General features: G+C 37.5%; 1 protein-coding gene and 1 pseudogene across 2 annotated transcripts in view; one reads left to right on the top strand and one right to left on the bottom strand.

The window, feature by feature from the left end:
• GPATCH2L (G-patch domain containing 2 like) overlaps positions 1-27742 on the top strand; it is a 69750-nt gene that overhangs the window by 19035 nt on the left and 22973 nt on the right. Inside the window, exons 5-8 of one of the 2 annotated variants that reach the window (XM_069091908.1) lie at positions 6444-6523; positions 9138-9205; positions 10382-10436; positions 11849-11934. In XM_069091908.1, the coding sequence (XP_068948009.1) occupies positions 6444-6523; positions 9138-9205; positions 10382-10436; positions 11849-11934 (289 nt within the window). Of the gene's footprint in view, positions 1-6443; positions 6524-9137; positions 9206-10287; positions 10328-10381; positions 10437-11848; positions 11935-27742 lie in introns of both variants that reach the window. The other variant, XM_069091909.1, reaches the window with a different exon arrangement.
• On the bottom strand, positions 1409-2464 carry LOC138164012 (ATP synthase F(0) complex subunit C2, mitochondrial pseudogene; annotated as a pseudogene).

Below are 27742 nucleotides of genomic sequence, written 5' to 3'. Positions count from 1 at the left end.
AGAGAAGTATTTTTATTTTCTCTTAGTTGACTTACATTCTATAGTAACCATTCCAAAACTTCTGTCGTTAAGCCCTTTATGCCATCCCCCTCCCCCTTCCCCTAAGCAAAGGACCTGTTGTCCTACTTTAATTAAAAAAAATAGAGACTGTCCACTGTCAGCAACTTCTTCTATTTCACACCACAAAGCCCCTCTACATCGTTTTCTTTCTCTCTTCCTTTGCTCTGATCTCTGAGGAAAAGGTGGTCTCTTTTCTGTGCCAAGATTGGGTTCAGAATTGAACAGGTGCATGAAGGCAGTCCAGATGGCCTTTGGGAATTACAGAGGTATTTTAATAGTGCCAGTATTTAATAGTGTAAAAAACAAAAGTGCATCTTTTTTACCCTAGTATTCTTCCATTGGTGTTGCACGACTGAAAAGCATGAAATACTTCAGTATCTGAAGAATTGAAATTGAGACTCAGATGCATTCAAATATTGACATTGTGCCGCCATCCCCTTGAAGTTGTCCTCATAGCTAGCTTTCTGTTTCCTTTCATAGTGAAATTCATAGGAGAAGTTCTCTTCAGGAGAAGTTGTTGTCTTCACTCATTGACCCAAATTCCTCATTTCCTGCTTCCTTCTTAACCTTTTGTAGTTTTTCTTTCTAGCCTCAACACGCAGACAAAACTTTTCTGAGGTGACTAACAGTCTGTTTACTGCTAAATCTAATGACTTTTTCAGTTTACATGCTATTTATCTTCCGGTAGCATTCAGCACATTGACCACCCTTTCCTCCTGCACTCTTCCATGATGCTTTCATCTCCTGATTCTTTTGTTTGTTGATTTCTTCATGCTTTGCTGAATCAGTATACATTTATCCCATTAGCATGTGGGTGTTGCTGTTGATGACCATGATTATCTACTTCTATAGCCTTAAATTACTACCTGCAAGCAAATGATCTCTTTTCTTAGTTTTAAACTTCCTGAACTCCAGTTCCTTAACACCAGCAGCCTGCTGGAGATCTCTGCTAGAATATCTGGTCACTATTATGTTCAAAACAAAAATTCATTTGTCTTATTCCCTAAACCTCCCCCTCATTACAGCTTTCCTATTTCTGTTAAGGGCACTGCCATTCTTCTAATCACTTTGAAGTTATTCTGACTTTTTACTCCCCCACACCCCTTCATATTTGATCACTTGCCAAATTTTGTTGATTCTGCTGCCACAAAATCTCTTTCATCTCTCCCATGTTCCCCACTCACAACACTATAACCATAAGTCAGACTCTCATCATTTCCTACTTGGATTATTAAATTTGTCTTTTTTATTTTAATATTTTATTTTATTACCTTTTGTTTTTATATCACCTTTATTTTTTAATATATGTCTCCCTCCTATCTTTTTTTTTTTTTGCTTATTAATCCAGTATTTATTTGTCTTCCCTCTGTCAAACCCTGAGCCTATGGCTTTCCCCAGGGCTACCTGGTAAGATGGAGGTGGAGGCATATGCAGGCTGGAAGAGACATGGAAGGAGCAGGAGGATGAGGAGGAATATTCAGAAATGTAGGGGAATAGAAATGGCTCCATCACATGGCGAAGAGGATGAGGAAGGCCACCAGACAGGGCAAAGCCCAAGATGGCCTAGGAAAAAAGCTGCTGCTTCAGGGAGGGGTTCCTGGCATAACCGATGATGAGACTTCTAAACACAGGCCCAATCCCAGCTCCAGAGCCAGCCACCCCCACAGTGGCAGCCCCAGCCCCAATAAACTTGGCTGCTGTGTCAATGTCCCTTGAGACGGCATCAGTTTGGAATCCACATCTGGGGACAAGAGAGGTCAAGGGACTTGATGCTGCCAAAATGCTGAGGTTCTCATCTGTCCGAACCTCTGACCACTTTAGCACCACTGCAGACAGTGGTCTACTCAGCAGCTGAGAGCTGCTCCTCACAAGGGCGGGGGTAGAGATGAACATGGCTCAGGCGTACATTCTCAGGCGGTGAGGGGCAAAGCTGAAGAGCTGCTGGCAGAGCAGAGGAGACAGAGAAGGGGAGCTCCCTCCTATCTTCTTAACTGTCATTGTAGTGTCACTGTAGTTTCACAAAGGATTTTTTATTATTCTTTGATCTGGTGCTGTTTTTTAGAGTTTTACTTGAGTTAGGGATGTTGAAATGGATCTGCCTGCCTCCAATGGGCAGTTATCTTAGCCAAAAGCCATATCTTAACCCTGTAAGTATTCTTTCTGCCTCTACAAATCAGTAGACAAGCATTATGTGGTTATGTTCCAAGCACTGTGGTAGACACTAGGGATACAAATACAAAGAATAAGAATAAGACAATCCTTACTCTTGGGAATACAACAAATATGTGTATCAGTGTAGTATTCCCACAACTTTTTCTAGAATCTCTGGGTTCTCTCCCCAAAGGACTGACACTCTCTGGTTATCCATTCTTAACACTATAGTGTTTCTATTTTACACAGACACATGCACAGACATACAAACACATGCTCATGTTTTATAATGTTATATAAATTATATATCATAAAGTTATATAACTCATGAGCTCCCACCAGTGTGCATCCCATTGGTAACATCTGTTAAACTCTCAGCAAAGGCTGATATGTTAAGAACAATAATTACAAAACAGTTTTCCTGTAAATATGGAGTACACTATCCTAAAAATACATGCATTTATGGAAAGAGTGTGCTCAACCTTATGGTTAAGTTCAGTGGTTGTGAGGTACATGTATAGGAGATGTGTGGCCAAGGCAGCTCATAACTGCTAGTAGCAGTAGTGTAGTTGTGGGAGCCTCTTACCTTGTGGTAGCTGCTTGTGGATGTAACATCTCTGCTTAGCAGGTTGTTTAACTGAGTTCCCAGCTTTTGCTCATTTCTGTAGCTAGACTCTCAATTGCCAGGGTTAGCTCTCTCTGGAGTCTCTAACTGAATCTGTTTTCTGTTGGTAGGGGGTCCGTTCTTTGGAACCACTTCCTCCTCAAGTGACTGCCTTTCTATGTCCATGCTTGTTTAGAGTGTGGGTCTTTGTTCCCTCAGTTGTGCCTGGAACTCTCAAACTGATGAACTCTGGACTTCTGGATGTGGGAGAGAGAAAGATGGAGACAGAGACATAATTACCATTTTGTGTTTTGTCTTTGTATCTCCCAATTATTTGATCAATAAGCATTTGTTAAGTAAGTGCCTACTTTGTGCCAGGGACTGTGTGAGATATGAAAATGGCATAGTCCCTGCCTGTGGTTAATCTGGAGACTTGTACCTTTTTGCTGTTGTTCCAGACCAGTGAGTTCAGCAGTGTGAGGAACTTCCTTTGTGGGACCCTACTTTACCAGTGCAAATCAGACACTCATTTATATCCTACAGTCTTGGAGAGCTGACAGGGGCACTGAGAGACTTGTCTGTGGTCACATAGCTAATGTGTGTTAGGGATAGGACTTATACCCAGGTCTTTCTGGCTCCAGGGTTTGCCCTTTTGTATGTTGATGGTATAGGTACTTTTTTTTTTTTTTTTTGCCTTTTGGAGGGCAATTGGGGTTAAGTAACTTGCCCAAAGTTACACAGCTAGTTTATTTTTTTTGTGGGTGTTAAGTGTCTTAGGCCAGAACCAAACTCTGGTCCTTCTGACTCCGGGGTGGGCACTTTACTCACTGCGCCACCTACCCTCCCCTATAGGTACTTAAAGAATGTTTCCTGAATTGAAGAAATAGGTTCAGAAAGGTTCAGGATTTTGTCCAAGGTCATATAAGTAAGCAGTTTCCGGTTTTACAAGAATTAGGTTTGAAATTGGCAGTCCAGGGCTCTTTCTATTATGCCATTCTACTTCCTTATCCCTTGTGAAGTAGTGGAATAGATATTGAACTGGGATTTGAGACCTGTCTTCTAGGCTTCCATTCCCCCCCCCCCCTTTTTTTTTCTTTGCTTCTGATGAGGTAGGTGGCCTCAGGCAATTTATTTAGCCTTTCTCAGCCTCAGTTTCCTCATCTACCAAGTAAGGAGGTTGGAATAGATGATCTGAGACCCCTTGCAGCTCTAGAATTCTGTAACTGTGATTCTCAGTAATGAATCAATCAATTTTTGTGAAGCTCCTGATTTGTGTTCAGTACTTTGTCTTAATGTTTTACTACAGAGATTTAATATGGTGAGAGTTTGAGGTATATTATTTGTAAAACTTTTAGCTCAGTGCCTGGCACATAGTAGGCACTTAATAAATGCTTATTCCATCTTCTCTATTTTTTCTTCCCTCTCTTCTTCAGGAGCTGTTCAAGATCCTTAGTTCAGTCAGTTTTACATGTAAAAGAATAGCTGTGTATGAGGTATGACTTACCAATATTTTAATATATTTCAGAACTCATATTTATTCTTTAGAATAGACATCTTGAAAAACTATACACTTATTCTGGTGATAACTGCCATTACTCAAAATAGTTTCAGAATTACTTGTTTGGCATTGTCTTCAGAATCAATGAAGGAAGTCAGTCTTAATTTTATAGTCATATTACCTTTTCTGACCCCAAACTTTAATTTTCAACTTACTCTGTTTTCTAGACCTGGCTCTGAAGTACTGAGACTGTTTTCAAAAATCAGATCCGCCACCAAAGAATGAAGATTTTTTCATCATTGAGAATATTTGAAAGAACATTCCATGGTTCTTAAAGTCAATTTCAGAATTATTATGAGCAGTGGTAGCACCTCTGGAATAAATATTGACTTTATGTTATGACTTTGAAGAGGACAGCCCATTTGAATTTATAAGTTTTAGTATGTGTTTAATTTTTTTTAAGTCACATTACCTTGGAAAAACTTGCTGATGATTTCAAAAGAACAGCCATCTACTTCTCTGGTTGTAATAGAAATTGAGTTTTGGGTAAAGACCAACATCAATGTTGCAGCCTGGTTTGAGGTCTACCTTAGTATATATTTTTGAGTTATCAGACTCCTGAACTTCAGTCTTGTATCTCTAGCTGTATTGGACGTTTCAAATTGGATGTCCTGGAAGTATCTCAGTCTAACAATATCCAAAGCAGAATTCGTTATTTTTTTTCCTCCATAAACCTACTTCTCTTCCAAACTTCTCTATTTTTGTCAAAGTCATGACCATCCTTCCAATTCCAAGGAGTTCTCCTTGTTCTCACTCTCACACCACATATCTAGTTGCTAAATTTTGCCATTTCTACTTCTGCAGCATCTGGCATCTGAACCCTTTTCTGTTCACACAGCTCCCATATTCATGCCTTCATCATTTCATTCCTAATTTATTGCAGTGGCTTCTTAAATTGGTCTCCTTGCCTCAGGGCTTTTCCCCAAAACGAATTCATCTTGCACATAACTGCCAAATCAGTTTTCCTTAAGATTTCCTGTAGCCCTCCCATGCTCAGTAAACTTCAGTGGCTTTTTATTGCCTCTCAGATAGTGTATAAACTCCTCTCTTTAGCTTTTAAAACTCTTTACAAGTTGATTGTAAACTATCCAACTTTTTTGTATAGTACTCCCTGTGCCATACTCAATAATCTAACCAAACTGACTGTCTCTTTTTCACACACACGGCCTCCTCCTTGCCTAAAGTGTGCTTTTCCTTTTGCCTTATAGAATACTTTCTTTTCTTCCAAGATGCAGCTATCATGTTCTATGAAGCCTTTCCTAACCACTATCCCAAACTCCATCCTCCCCCTTTTGTCCTCTCCTCCAAAATATTTTGCATTTATTTTGTTTATATTCATTCTCTTTCTGTCATCCCATTAAAATGTAAGCTCTTTGAGAATGAAGATTGTTATAGTCTTTTTATCTCACCCCCCCCCCCATGACCCCAGGGCCTAGGTCCCTACTTGGCACTTTGTAGGTACTTAATAAATGTTTGTGAATGACTGCTTATTTAAAAAAGAAACAGTTTTAATTGTAGAAGAAACATGGCACAGATAATGTGTTGGGTTTGGAAACAGGAAACTTGGGGTCAAATCCTATTTCTGACACATATTAGGTGTATGGTCCTAGACAAGTCACTTAACCTGTAAATGCAAATTCCTTGATCAGTCATATAAATATAATAATAATAAGTCAGGACTTATTTACATCCGTGGGTTGTAATCTTCATTGGTGAAGGTAGTTCCTCACTCTGATGACATCATAGTTTCTCCCTGCATGTTTAAAATCGTGGGAATTGAGGACTTAAGAGTTTTAGAACAGCTAAAGTTTGGGAAATGAGTTTTATGAGTCTAATTTCCATGGCAAAATTAGTAGAGTTTTGTTGGTAAAGTCTTCATGGTAGCAAATATCTTTAATAAGTAGTTGGCTTTATTGAGTACTAAGACTATCAGCTCCTTAGAGGTGGTTTCATTAGCTTATTGTTTTTAAAATTACCAGCACCTACTATGATGCCTTGAACATAGTACTTGATTAATAAATATTTGCTCAATTGAAATTGAATGCTCATGTCTTTCCCCTTTATTTCCAGGGTTCCATGCACGCTTGAATCGACTCCCTGGAGCTGCTGCCCGATGCCTCAGAAAAGGACGAAGAAGGCTTGTTGGAAAGGTGAAGCCCCTCAATGTATTTATTGGCCTAAATAGGGTAATAATAATGTTACCTATTGAGTATATGTACTTACTATAATCAACAGTGTTGCTGTAAGTCAACAGTATTTCCCATAGCTAATTTATTAGCATGCTTGTATTATTTCTCTTAGATCATATAATAGAATTGAATTCACTTGGGAATGAATGGAAAGCCACAGAGCTTCTGGCCCACTTGCTGAGCCAAACTTCCCCCTGCTTATTCTTGTTTAAGCTTAATTCCGTCCTCTGCTTCAGGTAGAGAAAATATTGACCAACAGAGGATTTATTGTGAATCATTTTGTAGTCCAGACCTGTACTTCCCTACGTACTTCATCTTCCTATTGTGTTAACTATATACTTAAAAGTCTTTTTGCTCTGAGACCTTTTTTTTTTTTGAAGGCAATTGGTAACTTGCCTAAGGTTACACGGCTAGTATTTTTGTGTTGTTAAGTGTCTGAGGCCGGAACTGAACTTAGGTCCTTCCGACTCTAGGGCCAGCACTTTACTCACTGCGCCACCTAGCTGCCCCTCTGAGATCTTTTCTACCCATTATAATGACTTTGTCTAAATTTATGAAGATTTCTTTGTTCATTGTAGTTTTGACCTTTCATCCCAATATTTGTCAGAGACCATCAGGAATAATAACTGCTACTGAATGAGACTTCAGGACTCTTTAGGGACATTTAGGACACAGGCAGTCTTCATGAAGTCTGTTACTTTTTGTAAGATACATAATGAGGGCCCGAAGAATAGGAGAGGGCCTATCTTGTCCAGAGAGGGTTAGAAGGAGAGTTAGAGACAGGAATATGAGGAAGGTAATTGAGAATGTGTTTATTTTCTGAATTTTAAATGAGCAAAATATCACTTTTTAAAAAATTTCTGTAGAGATGGGGATTTCACTTTTTGTAGTCATACTCCTGCCCCCATGTAGAGGTCATCTAGCCCAGCTTCCTTATTTTACATGAGGAATCTGAGAACTAGAGAGGTGTCTTATATCTCCTAAGTTTGGCACTTTTTCTACTACAATGCATTGTCTGGACTCATTTTTTGGAAAAATAGCTACTTCTGAAGCTCATTTTGTGTACATTAAAATGTCTCATATCCCTTTTGCTATGTTGGAAGAGTTAGTTGGAGAACATAGTAAGAGTTTGTAGTGGGGACGGGGAAGCAGGGGAGGGCTCTTTCACTTTTCCCCCTCTCTGTCCCCTAGATTTGATAGCTAATAGTCTCCTCTCCGCTGTTCGTTTTAGCCGTTGTAAAATTAGAACCTTTAGCTGGTATGGAGTAAATCCGGGTTTTTTTTTTTAGCCAGTAGAGAACAAGAGTCTATTGGAAATATCTCTAATGATTTCAAATGAGTAGGATAATATTTACTTGTTAAATTCATCTTCATCACCTTAAAGGGGTGTTTGTCATTTACAGTGGAGGTCACTGTTCTACCTCCCTCCCTCTGCTCCCTCATCTCCTGTCCCTCTCTTCTCTTTTTCTAAATTGTAATCATAAATAATGAGTTTCATTCACAGCTCCCTGCCAGTGAGCTGCTAATTACTGAAAGTACGGCTTGTAATTTACACAGTAATAAACTGTAAATTTAAACATTATGGCACTTTAAGTTAATAATTTTTCTGCTGTAACAAATAGCCCATCTTTCACCCATCCTTCCCCGTCTCCCCCCTACCTCATGTGTGTCTGTGACCAGGAGGCATGGCCATAAGAGATGAAGAATACAGGGTGCAAAACCTTTTCATTTAGCTCCATTCCCACCCAGAACCTGAGGACCTCAAATTAATTTTCTATAGCAAATTGTTATGCTAAGATGTGTAGCTTAATGCTTAGATTAACTAACTCACCACATGGACGAATACACAAAATACTTGGCCAGAGACTGTGCCCACAACAGACTTAGATATTTCTTGACTTTTGTACACACTTGACGTGTGCTTACCCAGCCTTAACAGCTATAAATATTTGTGCAACTCTTGTTCATGTTATATATTAGTATGCACACACAGCCTTCACAGATACTAGAATGGATGTTCATGTTGAGTGAAGAGGGAATTCTTCCTGTCATTTTGCTGTATTCCAAAGATGATACTTCTGTGTTCATTTACATTCTAAGACCTATGATATCAAAAGCTTAGGCTAAGGACTGATCCGTTTGTAAAGAACAGGATCAATTTCTGTTTTTTGGGGAAGGAGAGAGGAGAAAATGGTTTGGTGAGTAGGATACCAATATGTGGGACTAATTTTAGGCTTCAAGTCCTTAGTAGTTCATTCAGCTCATTTAGTGAACATTCGCTATGTACTAAGACTGTGCTAAATATTGGAGAGGGATGATTCACATGATAGTCCCTACCTTTATGGAACTTACAGTTTAACAGTAAACGTATTAGGCCCATTGGAAACAAGTTAACCTTTGGACCTGACTATTGATTAAGGTCATTGAATTTGACTTTAACTATAGGTGAACCAAGGATGAACTTGATATACTGAGTTTGAGGTACTTCTCAAAAAATCTGACAGAAAATTACGCTTTGTTGTGTGTGTCAGCCTTCGTGGTAGTGGTGACATATTTCACTTCTCTGTCTTTTTAGGAAACCAGCATGAGCACTTTAGGGACTGAGAGGGTAGGCCACATAATTAGTGACGCCCGTCAGAAAGAGTAAGTACCTGTTGTGTTTCTGGTTGCTTGATTTAAGCTCTGAGAAAGAGAAAGATCTGGAATTTCCTGTTCTATGTAAGGGGGGGAGGAAGGGGAATTTTTGTAGCTACCAGAACTTTGTCATTGAAACCAGAATTTTAGCATCATAAAAGAGGCTTTAGAAATCCAGTGAAATGTTCTTTATGACATTTTTCCTATCTAAAGCACTGACCCATATGACATGGTGTCTTTTGTAGCTGTTTTTTCATTTCTAGTCTGCTTTTCCTTCTTGCTTTGCTTTTTAGGCATATCTGCTATTAAAAGGTAGCTGCTCAAAAGGTTTTTGTGCTCTGAACTCCTAACTCAGTATTTATTTTTCTCTTTTAATATAAATCTACAAAACTGATAATTATCTTCACCTGCCATCTCCTTTGCAAATATTCAATAAATATATATTGAGTGCCTGCCACTACTTGCATTGGGCTAGATTGCAAAGGAGAGGAAGCTATCAAAAGAAATCATGCTTGGTGTTAAGAAGAAGAGGTCTCATGCAACTTTATATCGAGAGAGTTTTTGTGCTAATCATTGGTGGTGAAGTCCTTCAGGGAACTCCGTTTTGAGCAAACTGTTCATTGTAGGAGGAATGTTTTGTCCTTTCTCATGACAGCTCTATCCTGTAAATCTTCCACAAAATGTAGTGACCCTTTGGTATTGTTGCCAAGGTTGGAAGCCAGTTTCAACAGAACGTATTTGTTTATCCAACCTAAGGGCTGTCCAGTCTATAACAGTAGGCCAAGAAACTTATAATCTGTGGTTAAGCTCTTGTTGACTTGGGGATCAGGTTGTTAGTCAGCAGTTTATTTGCATAGCTTAGCAAATGGGTTCATTATCATGTCCCATACTTGATATTCTCATTAGGAGGCTTTTCCTTTGAAAAGTTGTTTCCAGTGTGAAGCTTGCACATGTTTAATATTTCTTTCCCTTTCTTCCCCAACTCCATCTTTTCACTTCCTTAATTTGTTTTCCCCTCATCTTTGTTTTCTTTTATCTTTTCCCTGCTTCTTGTATTTTGTTTTTCTTCCCCTTTTTGTCCCTCCCTTTAGTTTCTGGTTACCGTCAACAGGGAAGAGAGAGCGCAACCAGGTAAGTTGACTCTTCTGTCATCTTTATTTTCTCATTTGGTTTCCTTTTCTTTAGAAAGAACAAAGCGTTGACTTCTGATTTTCCCCACATTCCCGCCTGTTCACATGAGGTAAGGAAGTCATTATCCATACATTTAGCTTTGGTATTCTAAACATTCTGTGTTCCATGGATATTTGACTCTTCTCGAATTATATTATGCCTTAGGTTGCTGTGACTAATTTCTTTTTCAGTGTTCATTGTTGTGGTGATTGCTTTATTTTTTTAGTCATTAATTCTTTATAGGATGTCTGGTGGTAATCACTTATTTTGTTTTGAGCTGGCAACAAGGATATCATAGAATGACCAGCATGTAGATTTTTCCTTGTTTAAAGATTTCTGCTTTTAGTTCCATGAGTTTCTTTCTCCTAATGATTAGTCTTACAGAAGAGAATATGTAATCATGGAGGTTGATCGATAAGACTTCCTTACTTTTATGTGTCCCTATTGGATTTGGATATCTGTTAGTGAAATTGCTACACTAATAATAGAATTGTATTCATATCTAGAAGCTGGAAAGTAATGTTTACTTTTTTAGAGATATGTTTAGTTCTGGGCTTTTTTTGTCCGGGGGGAGGGGAATCATAAGAATTATTTTGAAAACCTGGAAAAAGGAAGCAAGAATACAGCTATCTTGAGTTATTAAAAGTATTAATTAGCCTGCTTTATGCTGTGTATCATACGGTACTTGAGATTTGTACAGCACTCTCTTTTCCTAAACCTTTTAAGCTTTTATCGCAATAACTTTGTGAAGTGATAGGTAATAATAATAGTATTTGGCACATACCACTTTGGAAGTTGCAGAATATTTTATGCACCATATCTCATTTGAAACTTGTGAAGGAGGTACCACAGGTGTTTTTTTTTTTTTGTTGTTGCTTATTTCAGCTCATAAGTTTCAGAAGAGGGATTTGAACCCAGGTCTTCTTAGCTTCACATCTGGCATTCTGTAGCATTTCCATGTTAGAAAACACTGTAAAAGTCAAGAAGTTAACTGACTTGCCCAAAATCACATTGCCAGTTAGTGGCATAGTTGTGACTAAAACCTGGTTGTACCATTTTCAAAACATCATATTGCAGATACTTTTTATCGTCCATCAAAATGATTCTCTAAGTTAGGAGGATAGAAGTAATAATTTGCTAGTCTATTTGAGAATGACTTTGAATGGGGTCCAAGTTGATAGGCAAAACTGCCAGTTAATGGTGCTTTTGCAGAAAATGATATATTATCATCCATGAAAAGGTTTTTAGAGGACTGACAGAATGGAAGAATAGTCATTCTTTTTGAGGGAACTGGACTAGTTATGCTGTAGTCACGTGTCATAATGTTGAGCATTATTTAACCTCACTAAACAGTTTTGGGATAGCATAAATGGTTGAGATAGAGTGGAGAAAAGTATTCTGGCAGTGGGATTATTTTTTCACATTTAGGTTGTATCTTTCAAGTGGGTCTCACTGAAAAAGACTTCCTTTTTGTTCTTTCAGTTCAATCCCCTTTCTCCCCTCTATTCTTTGGACGTGCTTGCTGATGCTTCCCACCGAAGATGCTTGCCAGCGCACTGTTCTGCCAGGTAATATTTCTCATCTCTTTGAGGGACTTCTCTCATTTCCTTCTAGTCAGCGCCAATAGAGCCTCATCTGAAAAGAATATCATTAACACTGCTTCCTCAGAGAGAGGCTCTCTTAAGGAACTGGGTGAGAAAGCAAGTAAATATGCTGCCTTTTTTACCACAAAGGTGGAGTTGGATAATCATTCTATGATCATCTCTTAATTCTGTTCAAGTTTACCCTTTGCACTCCTCTGTCCCCTCTCAGGGGACATCGGAATTCTAGCATATCACTCGGATGTCCCCTCTCAGGGGACATTGCAGTTTGTTAGTGATTACGGGGAATTGAGTTATTTTAACACAACTTTTTGAGACATGCATGTTTCCCTGAAGTTTTATCTTGAAATGGCACAAGAAATTAAATCAAAATATCGTAAAATTACTAAGATATATACAAGAAGTGTCAGCGGGTTTTGTGTCGGACGAGAATGTGAGATGCGTGCTCACGACGGTCTGAGCACGTCGTGACGCCACTTGAAAAGAGCAATAAGGGGAGTTTGTAGAAGAAAGGTCTGTTTTCGAACATAGCGCGCACTGTATAGTGAGATATATAATTACAAATAAACAAGTCTACATCTGGAGGAAAAGATTTTCAAAGCTGAGCTCATTTTGGTTTGAAGCTTCGAGCAGTGCACATAGATCTAACGAGTGAGAAAATCGGAAAAGTAATTCTTTTCTTAGTGAATAAATTGTTTGGTGAAAGCTATTTTGGTAAATATCATCTTGTCAGTAATAACAATTAGAAATTTTCAATCCATGCATTTATTCATATTTTTTATTAGAACAATGGCAAAGCGTCCAACCACGAATGAGTCTCATGACACAAGTAGTAGTGAAGATGAGCTCCAGATAGACCTCTATACAGACACGTTAGAAAGACTAGCTGTAGAACAAAACAAGACAGCAATGATAGTGATATCGTTCAACCTAGAAGGCGACGAATTGTTCACATAGATAGCGAAAGCGATAATAGTAGTACGGAAGAAAACACACGGCAACATGACAACGTATCATCAAGTGAAGAGTGGGAAGATGTTACCGAATCGGACGTTCCTCCAGCCACGATAAATTTTGATTTACATGAAGAAATAGCCGGATCACAAGTCCCGAGTAACATAAAAGAGCCCATAGACTATTTCACATTATATTTTACTGAAGAATTAGTAGACAGCATAATAAAAGAGACAAACAATTATGCCAAAGAAGAAATTGGAAAGAAACAGCTTTCCTGAAAGTCAATTTGGCACAAGTGGTACAATATTACCAAAGAAGAATTTTTAGCATTTATCGCCGTCATCCTGAATATGAGATTGATTCAACTTCCCAACATGCAAGAATACTGGTCTACTGCTGCCAATAGTAGAATCCCTTTTTTTTTTTCGGAAACATTTACCAGGTCCAGATTTATGCAGATATTTTGGATGTTACATTTGAACAAACCCACGCAAGGAAATGCAACGATAAGAACTCACATTCAGAAAGTTAGCAACTATTTAGAATATATAGATAGCAAATTTAGACAGTATTTCATACCATATACAGCAGTCGCTGTGGATGAATCTGTTGTAAAGTTCAAAGGCAGAATAGCATTTATTATGTATAATCCCAACAAGCCAACAAAGTGGGGCATACGCATATATGCGCTGGCAGACTCAAGAATGGGATACTTATTTACAATACTTCCATACTATGGCAGCATAACCTCTAATAATATATCCCGGCCGGATCTTCCAGTAAGTACCAGGATTCCGCTACATTTATTCAAGAAATTGTTAGAAAGAGTTCCTGATGCAAAAGGATACCACATGTTCACCGACAGGGACTATACCAGCATCCTTTTAGCGGAAGAACTGCTAAAGATGAATTGTCATCTTACTGGCACTATAAAGATAAATCGAAAAGGCGTACCGACACAAATGAAAAAACCAAAATTTTCAACCAATAAAACAGTTGCATACAGAAAGAATAATACTACGCTTCTTGCGTGGAAAGATAAAAGAATTATTACCATGCTCACCAATTATTATAACACAAACCTACAATCTACCCAGAGAACATTACGCGGTGGACATATCGTAACAGTCAGTAAGCCTGAAATGATGTTAGAATATACGGCAAATATGGGTGGTGTGGGTCGTGCGCATCAATACGCTTTGACGTATTGTTTCCTCCGTAAATCGCTGAAATGGTGGAGGAAGTTATTTTTTGGGGGGTTGGAAATGTGTGTGATAAACTCATACATAATGTATCGCATCGAAAAACAAACAAGTAATGAAACGCCAATGACACACCACAAGTTTGTCAAGACACTCGTTGACCAATTAAAGGGCGATTTTCGTGTATCGAGAACGCGTCCATCCACATCTTCTGCGGACAATAGATTAAACAATAAACTACATATTCCCGAAGTGGGACAAAGAAAACGGGACTGCATTGTGTGTTCTAACAGGAAAACACCTGGTGGCAGGCATCAAACCACTTATTACTGTCAAACATGCACTAATCAGCCTGCAATGCATATTGGGGAGTGTTTCAAAACTTATCATACTGTACAAAATTATAAACAATAAAGTATTGGTTTTTTTTGCAAATATGCATTCCTCGATGTCACCCAATTCATATAAGTCCAATATCATTATAATACGTTACTTGGTTCCAAAATTATGCTAAATAATACGAGGATCTGTAAATGCACGTTTCCGCCGCAAAGTACCGTTGAGTAGCTGGTAGCCAATGTCCAGAATGGTTCGGAGTGCAATATACCTGAGAAGCTTATTAGTCAAACTGCTTGTGTATTTCAAACATATTTGTTGTGTGTGTATTGTAGATGCAATTTCGTATATAGCTGATTGATAGATGCCAGTTAGTGAAATACTGTTTGATCTAATGGCAAAAAGTCCATGCATTTAATAATTTTCATATAGGGTTGCCTGTGCAATGTTTGAAAAGATGAAGACTCAGGGGGTGGCTAGGTGGCTCAGTGAGTAGGGTACTGGCCCTGGAGTCAGGAGGACCCAAGTTCGGATCTGGCCTCAGACACTTAACATGCACACACACACACACACACACACACAAGCCGTGTGACTTTGGGCAAGTTACTTAACCCCAATTGCCCTCCAAAATGCAAAAAAAAAAATATGAAGACTCTTCATGGGCGCAGTCATTGTTACCACGTGAAGCTATGAGTGGGGAAGTTGGGAAAAGTCTTTTGAAAAGAAAATTATTACAAATAGTTATACAGAAAAAATGAAAATTCTTTAGTTAGTGTAAACCACTTTTCTCTTAGCGTTTACTCTGGATTTAAATCCTCAGTTTAAAAAGGCAATGTGAATGCAGTTCCCTAACTTTTGGTCAGGGCTTTTTTATTTAGGTGGCTATTGCATTCATCACATGTAAATCCCTTCAGACAGAATCAGCATCATGTCAGAAGCAAAGTGGAGTGAGTAGTTTTGCCCTCAGCCTAGCTCTGTCAGTAAGGTTATACAATGCTGAATTGGTATCTGTGCCTTTATTGGGATTCCTTGTTTGCTTTAAAAAGCCGTTCCGCACAGCAGCTTGTGTTTCTTATTCGTATATCTCATTAGTCATACCATTATCTTTTGTTTCTTCCCTATCAGCACTAGTGGCTAGGAGTTGGCATCATGAAGAAGTCTAGGCTGTACTCATGGGCACACTAAACTGTAGAGAAACATCGTATATTGCTTCAAATATTTGGCATTGGCCGAAGGCTAAGGAGAGTGAATATAGATGATGATATCTCTATTTTTCTTTTACTCCTAAATACCATTCCTTCTTTGTTAATCATTTGATAAGCACACATGGCCCTGTGAAACCTTTAGAAAATGTGAATGATAAAACACTGAACCTTCCAGGCCATCTTTTACTTTCCCGAAATAATGTATGTGCCTTTTCTCTGTCTTTTAAGGAGGAGGTTTCCAGCCAATGAAGGACTTTCCAGTTCTTCTTGAGGCCAGATAGGCAGAATTTATTATCGACCATTAAGACTATGGACTTGAGGTATAGGTGGAAGAGGGTTTTTTGGGTACATGCTTGGCACTGAGGAGAATTGGTCTTAGGAAAGAGCTTTGCCTTTCTTTCTGTCTCATTTTGTATGTACTGGGTAAAGATTTCATTCAAAGCATCTGGGCAGCATTGGGAATTTCACACCCATCATTAGAATGGTTTTTTGTATGTATGGTGACTGTGTTATCATTAGTGGTATAATTTTATTTTGCGAAGAGAGAAGTGTTTCCTGTTTTATCACAGCATTCCCTGAGGACAGTTGGTGTATTAATTTGCTGTATTGCCTCCTGGCTGTTCCCAGGCTGTTTTCCTCTTCATCTTGGAATTTTTAATGGCCCTGGTGCCTCTTGGGAGGAGTGCACGGAAGAGTACCTCAGGGAGTGCTTCCCTTTTTTCACATGCCTATAATTACTCTCCTTTAAGAGCACAAAGAATTTGATAATCATGCTTAGGCTATGGAGGTTTCCTCCTTTCAGGCTGCTGAACAGAGTGAGCTCCTGCATGGACTACTTTAATTGCAATTTCCTAAATATTTGACAACTGTAAAGGTTTTTCAACATCTGCATAACAGATAGCATCCTGTAGCTATACAACTAGAGTATAGCTTAAGGATCATTGATGGTCTTTGAGGATTCTTCAAGTTGTTCATGGAATTTCATGTAAATGTTTTTGAAAGGACAGTATTATTTTGTTTTGAAGGAAAGACTATTAATGAACAAATTAATAAAAATTATAAACTGACATCCTTACCTCATAAAATAATTGTAAAAGCACTTTAATATAATAACAAGTGAAAATGGGTTGGGAGATGGTCTGGTCTGTGGTTCTGTAGCTCTAAGAGAGAGTTTATTTTATATATCTATAATAAAACAGGAAACACTTCTCTCTTTGCAAAATAAAATATATTTATATATCTATAGTTTATTTTAGTTAAAAACAAAAGATGAGAAAATTATTTGATTTTCACTTATCTTTGAGTGCCATAGATAGTTCATTGTTTGTGACAAAGATGCATCATGTCTTGATCAATGGAGTAAGTAAATTTTATAGTTGGTGTTAGCTGTGTTGCATACTTATTGTTTTTAGGAAGTTGTTTTAGTTCCGTGTAGGAGCTGGTATGTTTCACATAGTCATTTTTTAATTCTTGTTTCCTTTTGTTCTTTGAATTAAAGATTTGGTTTAAATTTGGTTTAAAACCTAGAGGAGGGGGGCAGCTAGGTGGCACAGTGAGTAGAGCACTGGCCCAGGTGTCAGGAGAACCTGAGTTCAAATCCAGCCTCAGACACTTAACACAAAAACTAGCTGTGTGACCTTGGGCAAGTCACTTAACCCCAATTGCCCTCCAAAAAGCAACCCCCCCCCCCCCAGATTAGAGGAGGATAATATCTTTCAGTTCAATTTGTTGCTTGTCTTTGGTTGAGTCTTTAACTTTTTATTTGCTTGTACCATTATACAGTGATTAGGATGCTAATAAATAGGGAATGGGGACGTAGTTGATATTGTCCATATAGGAGATGCAATGACTGGTATATTGGATTTCTAGTAAGTTGGAAGTTCTTGGCTGTTTATGCTAAATATAGACGCTCTTTATAAGGGCATGATAAAGCTGGAGAAAAAAGCATTATTATGCTTAGACTGTAGTTGCTCAAGAATATTGGCATTAAGGAAGGATAGTCCTATCCCGTCTGGGGAAAAAAAAATAAGACTAACACTTTTAAAATAAGACTTATCTCTTTATGTCGAAGAAGAGGTAGTTTAAATTTTTTTTTTTATTTTGTGAGTATTCCATTAAGTTTTATGCACATCAGCAACACTTTTAATACTGGGTGAAAATTTTATAGTAAACCTTTATTGACTTTCTTTTAGTCTTAGCCCGCAAGTCACAAAGGACATTTCCTTACCTTATGTAGATGAACTTCCCCCTTTCTAAAGTGGCTTGGTTGGTATTCCTCTAAAAGAAGTCTGATGTTTCCAGTTTTCTGGATCATACATCTAGTACAGAAAAGGACCTTAGATTATTATCTTGTCCAGTCTTCTCACTTTATAGATAAGGTACCTGAAATCCAGAGAAGCTAAGTGACTTGTTTAGGGTACTGAGTAACAGAGCTGGAGTTCTAGCTCAGGTCCTCTGATACACATTCAGCATGCTTTCTGCTGTGCCATGCTGCCTCCTTTAGTTTCCTCAATTCTATGTTCCCAACTGGCTGCCACACCTGGCAGACTCACTTGGTGCATGGGAACTTGTTTGATAATTGTTTTGTGAAGAGTTCCATATCTTCAACCATTGTCTGACTGACTAACCATTGGCTTCCAGCAGTGCTTAGAAAGCATATCTATTGCTTTTTTTTTTTTTTTAAAGAATAACTGTGAAGGATGAGAAGAGATAGATTGTCTATGCCTGTTAGGCTGGGTATCTTCTTTTTGTTGTTCACACATGGTCTTATTTTTTCAGTGCTAAAAAATGCTGAAATGTGATTTTTTTTCTGTATCTTTTTATAGATTATTTTACTTGGTCATTTTGTTAAAACAGTTATAATACCATGAGGGTTCCACTTTTTATTTTTTTTTTTGAGATATGTGCGGAATTGTGCACAATTAACTTTACAGGAAATTGAATAAGAGGTAAAAGAAAACTATAATAGCACATACAAATTCTAATTTCATATACTTTTCATTATCAAAGACTGATTCTGGGAGGATGTCTTCCTGATGGAAAATAAGCTCATTGAGGGTGGGACTCTTCCATTTTGTCTTTTATCTTCAGGTCCTGGCACAGTGCCTGACACATTGTAAGTTCTTAATAAATACCTGTTGTTTTTAAATTTATTTTTATTTTTGAGGGCTCTTATTTGAAAATTTGGTTATTGGTTTGATTTGATCCCTAAAATATGTGCCCCTGAGCTATGGGGCAAATTCTCAGAGTACATAAATGACTCCAAACAGACTACTGTATATGAAGGTATCTGATTTATTGATTTCACAAACATTTATTAAGCACCAGTAATGTGCCAGGCACTATGCTAGGTCTTGGGGATACAAAGAAGGTCTCTAGATTATGACTGGTTAGTTAAAACATAGGAGACTCAGCTGCATGTGAGACTTGGGCTTGACAAGACTGACTTTGTTGTCATTGAGTTTGTTTTTCCTGCCATTTGTCCCATATGTATTTTGTCCGTACATAGTTGTTTGCATGTTGTCTCCCTCATTAGACTGTGAGTTCCTTGAAAGTATTGACTGTTATTTCCTTTCTTTCTATCCTTAATACTTGGCACACAGTATGTAGAACATAGTAAGCATTTAATAAGTACTTCTTGGCTTGACATTTTTATGCCGAAACTTTTTTCACTTTCATAATTAAAAAGACCTTTTTTATATTTTGTTATTGCCTCTATTGCTTGTTTGGTTAAGGATTCTCCCTTAGTCATGGCTCTGAAAGGTGCCTAATTAGTTCTTTTCAATTTTTGAAGTTCTGAATCCTTTTTGAGTTTATTTTGCTATATGGAGTAAAGTGCCACACTGCTTTCTAGTTTTCCAATGAATTCTTGTCAAATGAGAATTCTTTCCCAAATAATTTATATTTTCAGGTTTATTGCATGCTTAACTATTAAGTTAATTTGTTTTTCTTATCTAGTTTTGTCCACTGATCTAATAATCAGTTATTAACCAGTACCAAATAGTTTTTAAAATTGTTTTTATCGGATAACTTAAAGTATAGAAGTTCTATTTCCCCTTCATTTTTGCTTGTTTTTCCATTATTTCCCTTGAAGTTCTGGACCTTTTGTTACTCCAAATGAATTTGGTTATTATTTTGCTTAGCTATATAAAGTATTCCCTTGAAGAACATACAACAGCTATGGAAATGATTTGGGTAGTTGAACATGTAAAACCTATATTGAATTGCTTGTCTCCCCAGTGGGGGGCAGGTGAGGAGGAAGGAAGGAAAAAAATCTGGCACTCAAAAGTTTTAAAAACAAATGTTTAAAAAAAAATTTGTTTTTTACATGCAAATGGGAAATAAGATGTATAGGCTCTGGGGTATAGAGGTCCATCTTGCCCTGCTAGAAAGTTGGGGGTAATGGATTGGGGGAAGGAGTATTCAGTGGGCTTGCTATTTTGGGGTGAGGGGGTGGGGGAAAGATGGGAGAAAAAATGATAACTCAAAATCTTGTGGAAATGAATGTTGAGAACTAAAAATAAATAAATTTTAAAAAATTAGAAAAAAAATAAAGTATCACCTTGGTAGTTAAATGTTATGATGTTGATAATAATAATAGCTGGCATTTAGTTAGAACTTTAAGGTTTTCAAAACACTTTGCCTATGTTATTTTGTCTGTAAAATACCTCACAACTCTGAAATAAATTGACATTATTATCCTTATTTTATCGAAGAGAGAACAATCTGATAGCAGTGAAATGAACTTACCTGAGGTTACACTGCTAAGTGTCTTGAGGCAGGATTTGAACTCAGGAAGATGAGTCTTCCTTCCTCCAGGCCTGACACACTATCCACTGAACCATCTAACTGGTATTAAAATATTCCTTTAGGAAATAATTGGAGGAATGTTCAGTATCATGACTGGGCTGTGCCATTGTAATAAAAATGACAGTATTGCCAAAGTTAATCTGCACTTTTAATATTATGCCAATCAGATTACCAAGAGGTTACAGTATAGAACTTGATAAAATAACAAAATACATTTGGAAAAACAAAAGACCTAGAGTATCGAGGGAAATGGTAGAAGCAGGGATGAAGAGAATAGCACTTCCAGACCTTCCTTACTATGTTATAAAGGATCACTCGTTAGTGAGCATCCTCTTCTAACCTGTTTCTGTATTATTGCTTTTAAGAATATAAAAGTAAATCCTACCCCCCCTTTTTTTTCTGCTAAGACTTACTCTTAACAGTTTCAGTTCATGAAGAAATCCCTCTTGAACAAAATCATTACTGTGTAGTAGAAATCGCCCTAGGTCTTGGATCATATGAGTCAGTCTCAGGCAAACCCCTCACCTTGATCAGTCTCCTTCTCAAAGGCCATGCTATCACATTTATAATTCTTTAAGACCACCTTCCCCGCCCTCCCCTGCCTATTTTGGGTGCCATTTTCTCCTAGGAGCTTGCATATCCATTCTCCTGGGTGGAGTGGGGGTACTGCCCATGAAGACAAAGTCGTCTCTAAGAAGAGAAGCTTGTTTCTTAATGCATACACTTTCCCTGAACTAAACCCATGAAGTCTCCATCTTTTAATCAGACATATACTTAATCCTTTTGGGGAAGGAGTGCTCCTCAGTGCCATACCTCTTTTCTAGTTCCCAGTCTCAGTCTCTCACCTCTACTGCTTCACTTATTCACTCATACCACCCCATCTTGCTGAGAGACTATTGGAATCACTGTTTCTTCACTCTTTTTCTCATGGGCTTAGGGTATCACTTTCTACTCTGTCCCCCACTTCTCCCTTCACTTATGCAAGCTCTCACAACAGCTATGTCCCACAAAAGACATAGATTCACTTAGAATAAGGAGGGGCAGCTGTCATGGGATTTAATCCTTGGATGTTTGTTTACTTTCTTTTCTGATATATTTTAAGTTCCACCTAAGTATTCATTGTATCTTTTTTATCCTTTGATGATCCCTCTTTGTACTTTCTCTTACCCTACTTTTGTTTAATCTTTATCCCCCCCCCAAACCTCTAACTGTGAGATTTTATTACTTGTTCTTTCCTTGATAGCTGTACTTACCTTTCTGATATCTCAGTTGCTTGAGGTCTTTACAAATTGTATAGTCTTATTGCTTTGTTTTTCTATTTTGCCAATCACTTTGATTTGTATAGAATTCATATTATTGCTTAATGTTTTTCTTCCCTCAAATTTTCCTTTACTTTAACATTTTTGTGTCCCAGATCTGTTAATCTTTCATTTCTTTAGAGAGATTCTCTATCCTGGATGTACTTTTTCTAATCTGTTAATTGTGTTTTAAAATTCTCTCATGAAACTCCAATTCCTCACCTGTATTCTTAATTTCTTCTTTGGTAGATTTTATTTCCCTTTTGAACTATTCTGAATTTCTTCTTGTTCTGTGTTCTCTGTAGAGTCTACAGGAGTCTTTTATCAGACACTGTTGCATCACCTTCCTTTATATAATATCTGTTAAGAAATCTTTTTATTATCTTTGAAGTTTTACTCATTCTTCCTCATGGTTTTAGAATCTTCTCTGTTTTGTCTGTATGCTGGGCTTTTATTTAGGCTTTTTCTCTTGAAACTTTTGGTCTTTCAACCTTTTTTTGTACTTAACAGTTTCTGATCCCTCCATCCCTGCTGATGAGTAGACTTCTCAAGGATGGTCTACAAGGTTGCTGCAGCCTCCTTGTGTTAAGGAATGTGGAGATTGCCAACCTGTGTTCTTACCTTGTGTGACCCCTGGGGGTGGGGGCACCTTCAGGGCTCCCTATCTATTATTTACATGTGATCTTTTTTTTTTTTTAAAGCAATCGGGGTTAAGTAACTTGCTCAAGGTTACACGGCCAGTTATTTCTGGGTGTGGTGCTGAGTATCTGAGCCCGGATTCGATCCCTAGTTTATCCCGACACTGGAGCTGGTGCTCTTAGTCTCTGAGCCACCTGGCCGCCCCTTTACATGTTATCTTGATGAAAATGTATGATGGCTAGTGGAGAGGGATGCTGAGTGAGCTCCCTTGAATATGAAACTTTCCTTGTGTTAAGTAACTCACATATGATTTCTCCTTGTTAGGGAATCTCTTCTGCAATAGCCTTTTCACAGGTTTCCTGGGTGTGTTTTCTTTCTCTTGTCTGTACTCCATACAGCCACTAAAATAACACACAGATCTGATCATATCACTGAAAAGTTCACATTTGAAAGGAACTTTGCAATTTACAGAATTATTTCTTTGAACAGCCTGATGTGATGTAGAGTAGTGCAAGTACTATTGGAGAAATTGAAGTACAATGGAATGGACCTACTCGGTGTCACTACTAATCAGTGGCAGAGCTCACATTTGAACCCAGGTCTAGTATTCTTTCTATTGTACTTTCTCTCCAAGGCCTCCTCTGCTTAAAAAAAAAAAAACGCATTTAGCTCCTCTTTGCCTGCCTAGTAAGTTTCAAATTATGGCCCTGTCTAATTCTCTTTCTAGCCTTGACTATAGACTTTAGCCAAATTAGACTCCTTACTTACTGTGCCTTGAACATGCCTTTTGCTTTCCTGATACTGTACTTTCTTCTACATTATCAACAAATGAGATTATGTATGTAAAGCACTTTATAAACCTTAAAGTGCCATATACATGCCAACTTATTGTTTTATTATCTACAGTTAAATTCCTCTTTATCCACAACTAAGATATTTCCTCTAAGACTACTACCCTGACTTCCACTGACCCTTCTTTCTTTTGAACTCACAAATTGTTTGTACTTCTTTAATATACTGACCATGTATCATTTTATAACATGGACAATTGTATATATGTCATATACGTTCCTCAGTTTCTACTAAACTATAAACTTCATGAAGGTAGAGAGATACGGTGGTCATTTGGTAAATATTTGTTGAGTAACTCACCTAAGAATTTAAAGTATCGCATTCACTAAATTATTTATTGGATTAAATGGTAATAGGAATGGTATTGAACAAGGAAATAGAAATATATGATGTGTTGGTAGTATTTTAGGATCTTAAACAGACGTTAGATTGACATTTTGTAATTGACTTTGATCAAAAAGTTGTATATTTGAAAAGGGTTTGAGCTTTCTATGTATTTCTGGAGCACTTTGGTTACAGTTTTGGTTAAGTTTTCTGTTAACTTGTGTAGAAACTCTGAATCGACCACTTGGAGAGATGTATCATGGTTTAAAAAAACAAGCCCCCAACACTTGGTTGTTTATAGTTGTATCTGACTCTTCATAACTCCTTTTGGGGTTTTCCTGGCAAAGATAACGGGAGTGGTTTGTTGTTTCCTCATTTTGCAGATGAGAATAGTAGGTAAACGGGTAAGGTGACTTGCTAAGGGTCACGTAGCCAGTAAGTGTCTGAGGCTGGATTTGAACTCAGATCTTTCTGACTTCAGATCCAGCTCTCTCTCCACAGAGCTACCTAACTGTCCCTGCCTAACACATAGTAGGCACTTAAATGTTTGTCCCTGTCCCCTTTTCTATGTGTTATCTTTCTCCCTTAGAATGGAAACTTCTTAAGCGCTAGCTGGGCAGCTAGGTGATGCAATGGATGGAGTACTGGACCTAGAGTTAGACCTGGGTTCAGATTTGGCCTCAGTCATTTAACCCTGTTGACCTCAGTTTCCTCGTCTGTAAAATGAGCTGGGGAAGGAAACGGCAAACCACTCCAGTATCTTCGTCAAGAAAACCCCCAAAAGGGTCACAAAGAATTGGATATGACTGAAAAAAATATACCATCATTCCATATTTCCTTGATTTGACAATATTCAGATCCTGTTGGTAACATGTATCAAGTCTATGGCATACCCTGATCAGAACTTGGTGTCCCCTTATATGAAAGGGCTATTTATAGAGAGACTTTAGTGTGGTAAGTGAACTGTAGTGATTTTCTTTTTTTTTGCTTTTTGGAGGACAATTGGGATTAAGTGACTTACCCAAGGTCACATGGCTAGTTTTGTGTTAAGTGTCTGAGGCTGGATTTGAACTCAGGTCCTCCTGACTCCAGGGCTGGTGCTCTATTCACTGCGCCACCTATTCATCCCGATTCTGAACTGTAGTGATTTTTGTCAGAGACCTTTGTGGGTCAAATTTGAATAAAACTAGTGAAACTTGATACTTCTATGGTTTTCCTTTCTTTTTTGCTCCTAGTATCTTAGGCCCAGATTCTTTTATATGTATGAGTTAATAAGAATCTGATGCTTACTGTAATGTTTGTTACTTAGTGCTAAAATAAATGTTAATTGATGTTGAAGATAAGTCAATAAAGAAAACAATTAGTATATTGTCCTCAGAAACACAAGTTTATCCATGTTAGTAGTCATAATTACGTATTTATATAATTATAGGTATCTTAGCACAGGTGTGTTCTTTTCTCTTCTGACACAAAATAAGAATTCCTTTAATGAATTTTCCAAAATTATTGACTTTAAAAACAACAATGGCAAAACAGTGCTCAGGTACCTTAGCATAGGGAATATAAACTACCTTTTATCATTAGAAGTGACTAAAACATCTCTCACTATAAATCTAAAAATAAAGTCATTTCAGTTCCACTTTTCTGATATTGGCAAAATATTTTCTTCCAAAAGTACATACCTACCCCAGAGACTTTCCTAAGCAATAATGCAATTTTAATAGATCGCCTGATCTTCAGCTTCCTGGAGTCAAATGTAAAATATAAAGAGAGAGAGTGTGTGTTCGTGCATTTTGCATGAATTGTTAATAATCTGCAACATTCATGATTTGTTTTTTGTTGGTTATCTGAAGCAATTATTTAAAATGAGGAATTTTGCTTTTGTAGCCTAATTTTACTCTGCAAATTATTTGGCCAAATAATTTCTTCCAGAGAGATTGACCACCTTCCTAAGGAATTCACTGGTCCAACTTGATGTTTTCATTCAGCTATGAAATAAACAGTTCCATCAATCTCCTTTCTACCTCTTCCTTTCTGAAAGTAATTTCTATCCTCATTTCTTATGACAGTTTGTCTGGACTTCCTTTGTTCCTAATCACATTCAACTTTTTTTCATACTTGTTTACATGTATGTCTTATCCTTTCTATTAGGTGGTAAGCTCCTTGAGTTCAGGAACTATACTTCAAAACAACTCCCCCAACACTTTATCCCCAGTGCTTTACCTATATTTATTATAAAAATATTTATTTGATGAATATTTTGAGTTGAGTTATATATAATTTTTCACTCAGTGATATCATCAGAGACTTTAACAGGAATTAGCTAGTACAGTGGAAAGAACACTGAACCAGAATGAATCAGAAGGCCTGGGTTTAGACCCCACCGCCAGCAGCGTGTGACGTAGACAAGTCTTTAATGCCCTTGGACCTCGTTTTCCTTATCTATAAAATGGGGGCTGGACGAGATACCCTTTGATGCTCCTTTCAGCTCTAGCGCTAACTATGATTCTGTGTTTCTAAGATGCAAAGAAAATTAAAAACTAAAGGGCCAATACCTCCCAATTTAGAATGGTTTCTAAATTCATATCCATTATATGGCCTTCTTTTTAAAAATTTCTTGGTTTTATTCCTTGGTTTGCTTTAGGACTCAGAAGTTATTCTGGGTCCCATAATTGGGGGCAAAGTTATTTCCAGATAGATTATTCAGTATTATTTAATGCCATAGTTATGTTTGTTGATGGGGAGTATTTTGGTTGGGTGGATTAGTCTTTGAGTCCAGCTTTTCTTCTGACATATGAAATTGTGTGACTGAGAGGCAACTTTCTTTCCTTGGAGCCTCATGTTCTTATCTATAAAATGGGGATAATAATATTTGAAGTTATCTCAAAGGATTATATGGGAAAACATTTTGTGAAGTTTAGTGATATGTCAATGTGAATTAAAAAATTTTTTTTTTCTTTTTGGAGGGGGGAAGTAGGGCAGTTGAGGTTAAGTGATTTGCCCAAGGTCACACAGCTAGTTTTGTGTTAAGTGTCGAACTCAGGTCCTCCTGACTCCAGGGCCGGCAACGCTATTCACTGTGCTACCTAGCTGCCCCTACTGTGAATTTTTATATTAACCATCCCCTAATGCTTAGAACCATGTTTCACAGATAGTAAACATTTAAATGACAATTGAATAAATTAATTGTATTCTCAATTGTGTTGAGAAGCTTTTTAATGATTTATATTGGCCTTGGGATGTTATTTTTAAAAGAGTTTAAAATTTGAGGAGTATTTTCATTTAAAAAAATACATATAAAAATATATATACAAATATATATAACAGTTCCATAGTATTCAAACCTCATTTTCAGGAACATCAGAAAAGTGTTTGGAGAAAATGTAGATTACTGCCTTTTTTTATTTTACCACTCCCTAATTTGTTCTGATTGTAATTAGCTGCTTGGGAATATTATTTAAGGTCAATAGTGGAAGAATAACCTTTTGCAGAGAAAAATATAGTCCAATCAACTAGTAAAGAGAACAAACATTTCAGTAAACTAACTGGCAAGGAATACATTCTAGGGATTCGTGGTAGCTAAGCTGATTTTCTAAGACTAGACAGATAGAAGCAGTCCTTAGGGTACACAGTCTGCAATTTAGATAGCCAAGCCAAGAAATAGGTCTTTTGGCAAAAAGAAAAACTAGACCAGACCAAATTGGTCTTTGGCAGAGATTGTTTAGATAGATGGAAGGATTCTACAAGTTGGGATTGGATTATAGAGCTCCATATCACAGGGGAAAGAGCACTGAACCTTGGATATGGGATGATGTTTTAAACATCTAGTTCATTATACCTTGCAACAGAAAGGGATTTTAAAGGCTATCCAGTCCAGCATCCTCATTTTACAAATGAGGAGACTGAGGCCCACAGAGACTAAAGTGGTTTGTCTAAGTTCACACAGGTAGTGAGTAGCAGATGTAAGGATTTCAGTGTGGGTCTCTTGACTTGATTTATTGCTCTTTTTACTGTATCACACTGCCTCCTAGTTTAATATAGAGTTAATTCATAGCTAGATCTTTGCTTCAGTTTGTATAACTATATATAGTAATGCAGTACCTTGTTGGTGGTAGGATTTCCAGCAACCTGGAACAGATATAAACCAGGGAAT

The sequence above is a fragment of the Petaurus breviceps genome, unplaced genomic scaffold (genome assembly GCF_028583685.1).
Source record: "Petaurus breviceps papuanus isolate PSGF00001 unplaced genomic scaffold, PetGlider_PUasm1.0 189, whole genome shotgun sequence".
Taxonomy (NCBI): domain Eukaryota; kingdom Metazoa; phylum Chordata; class Mammalia; order Diprotodontia; family Petauridae; genus Petaurus; species Petaurus breviceps.
Note: the sequence above shows the minus strand (reverse complement) of the source record. Positions and strands in the feature narration are given on the sequence as shown.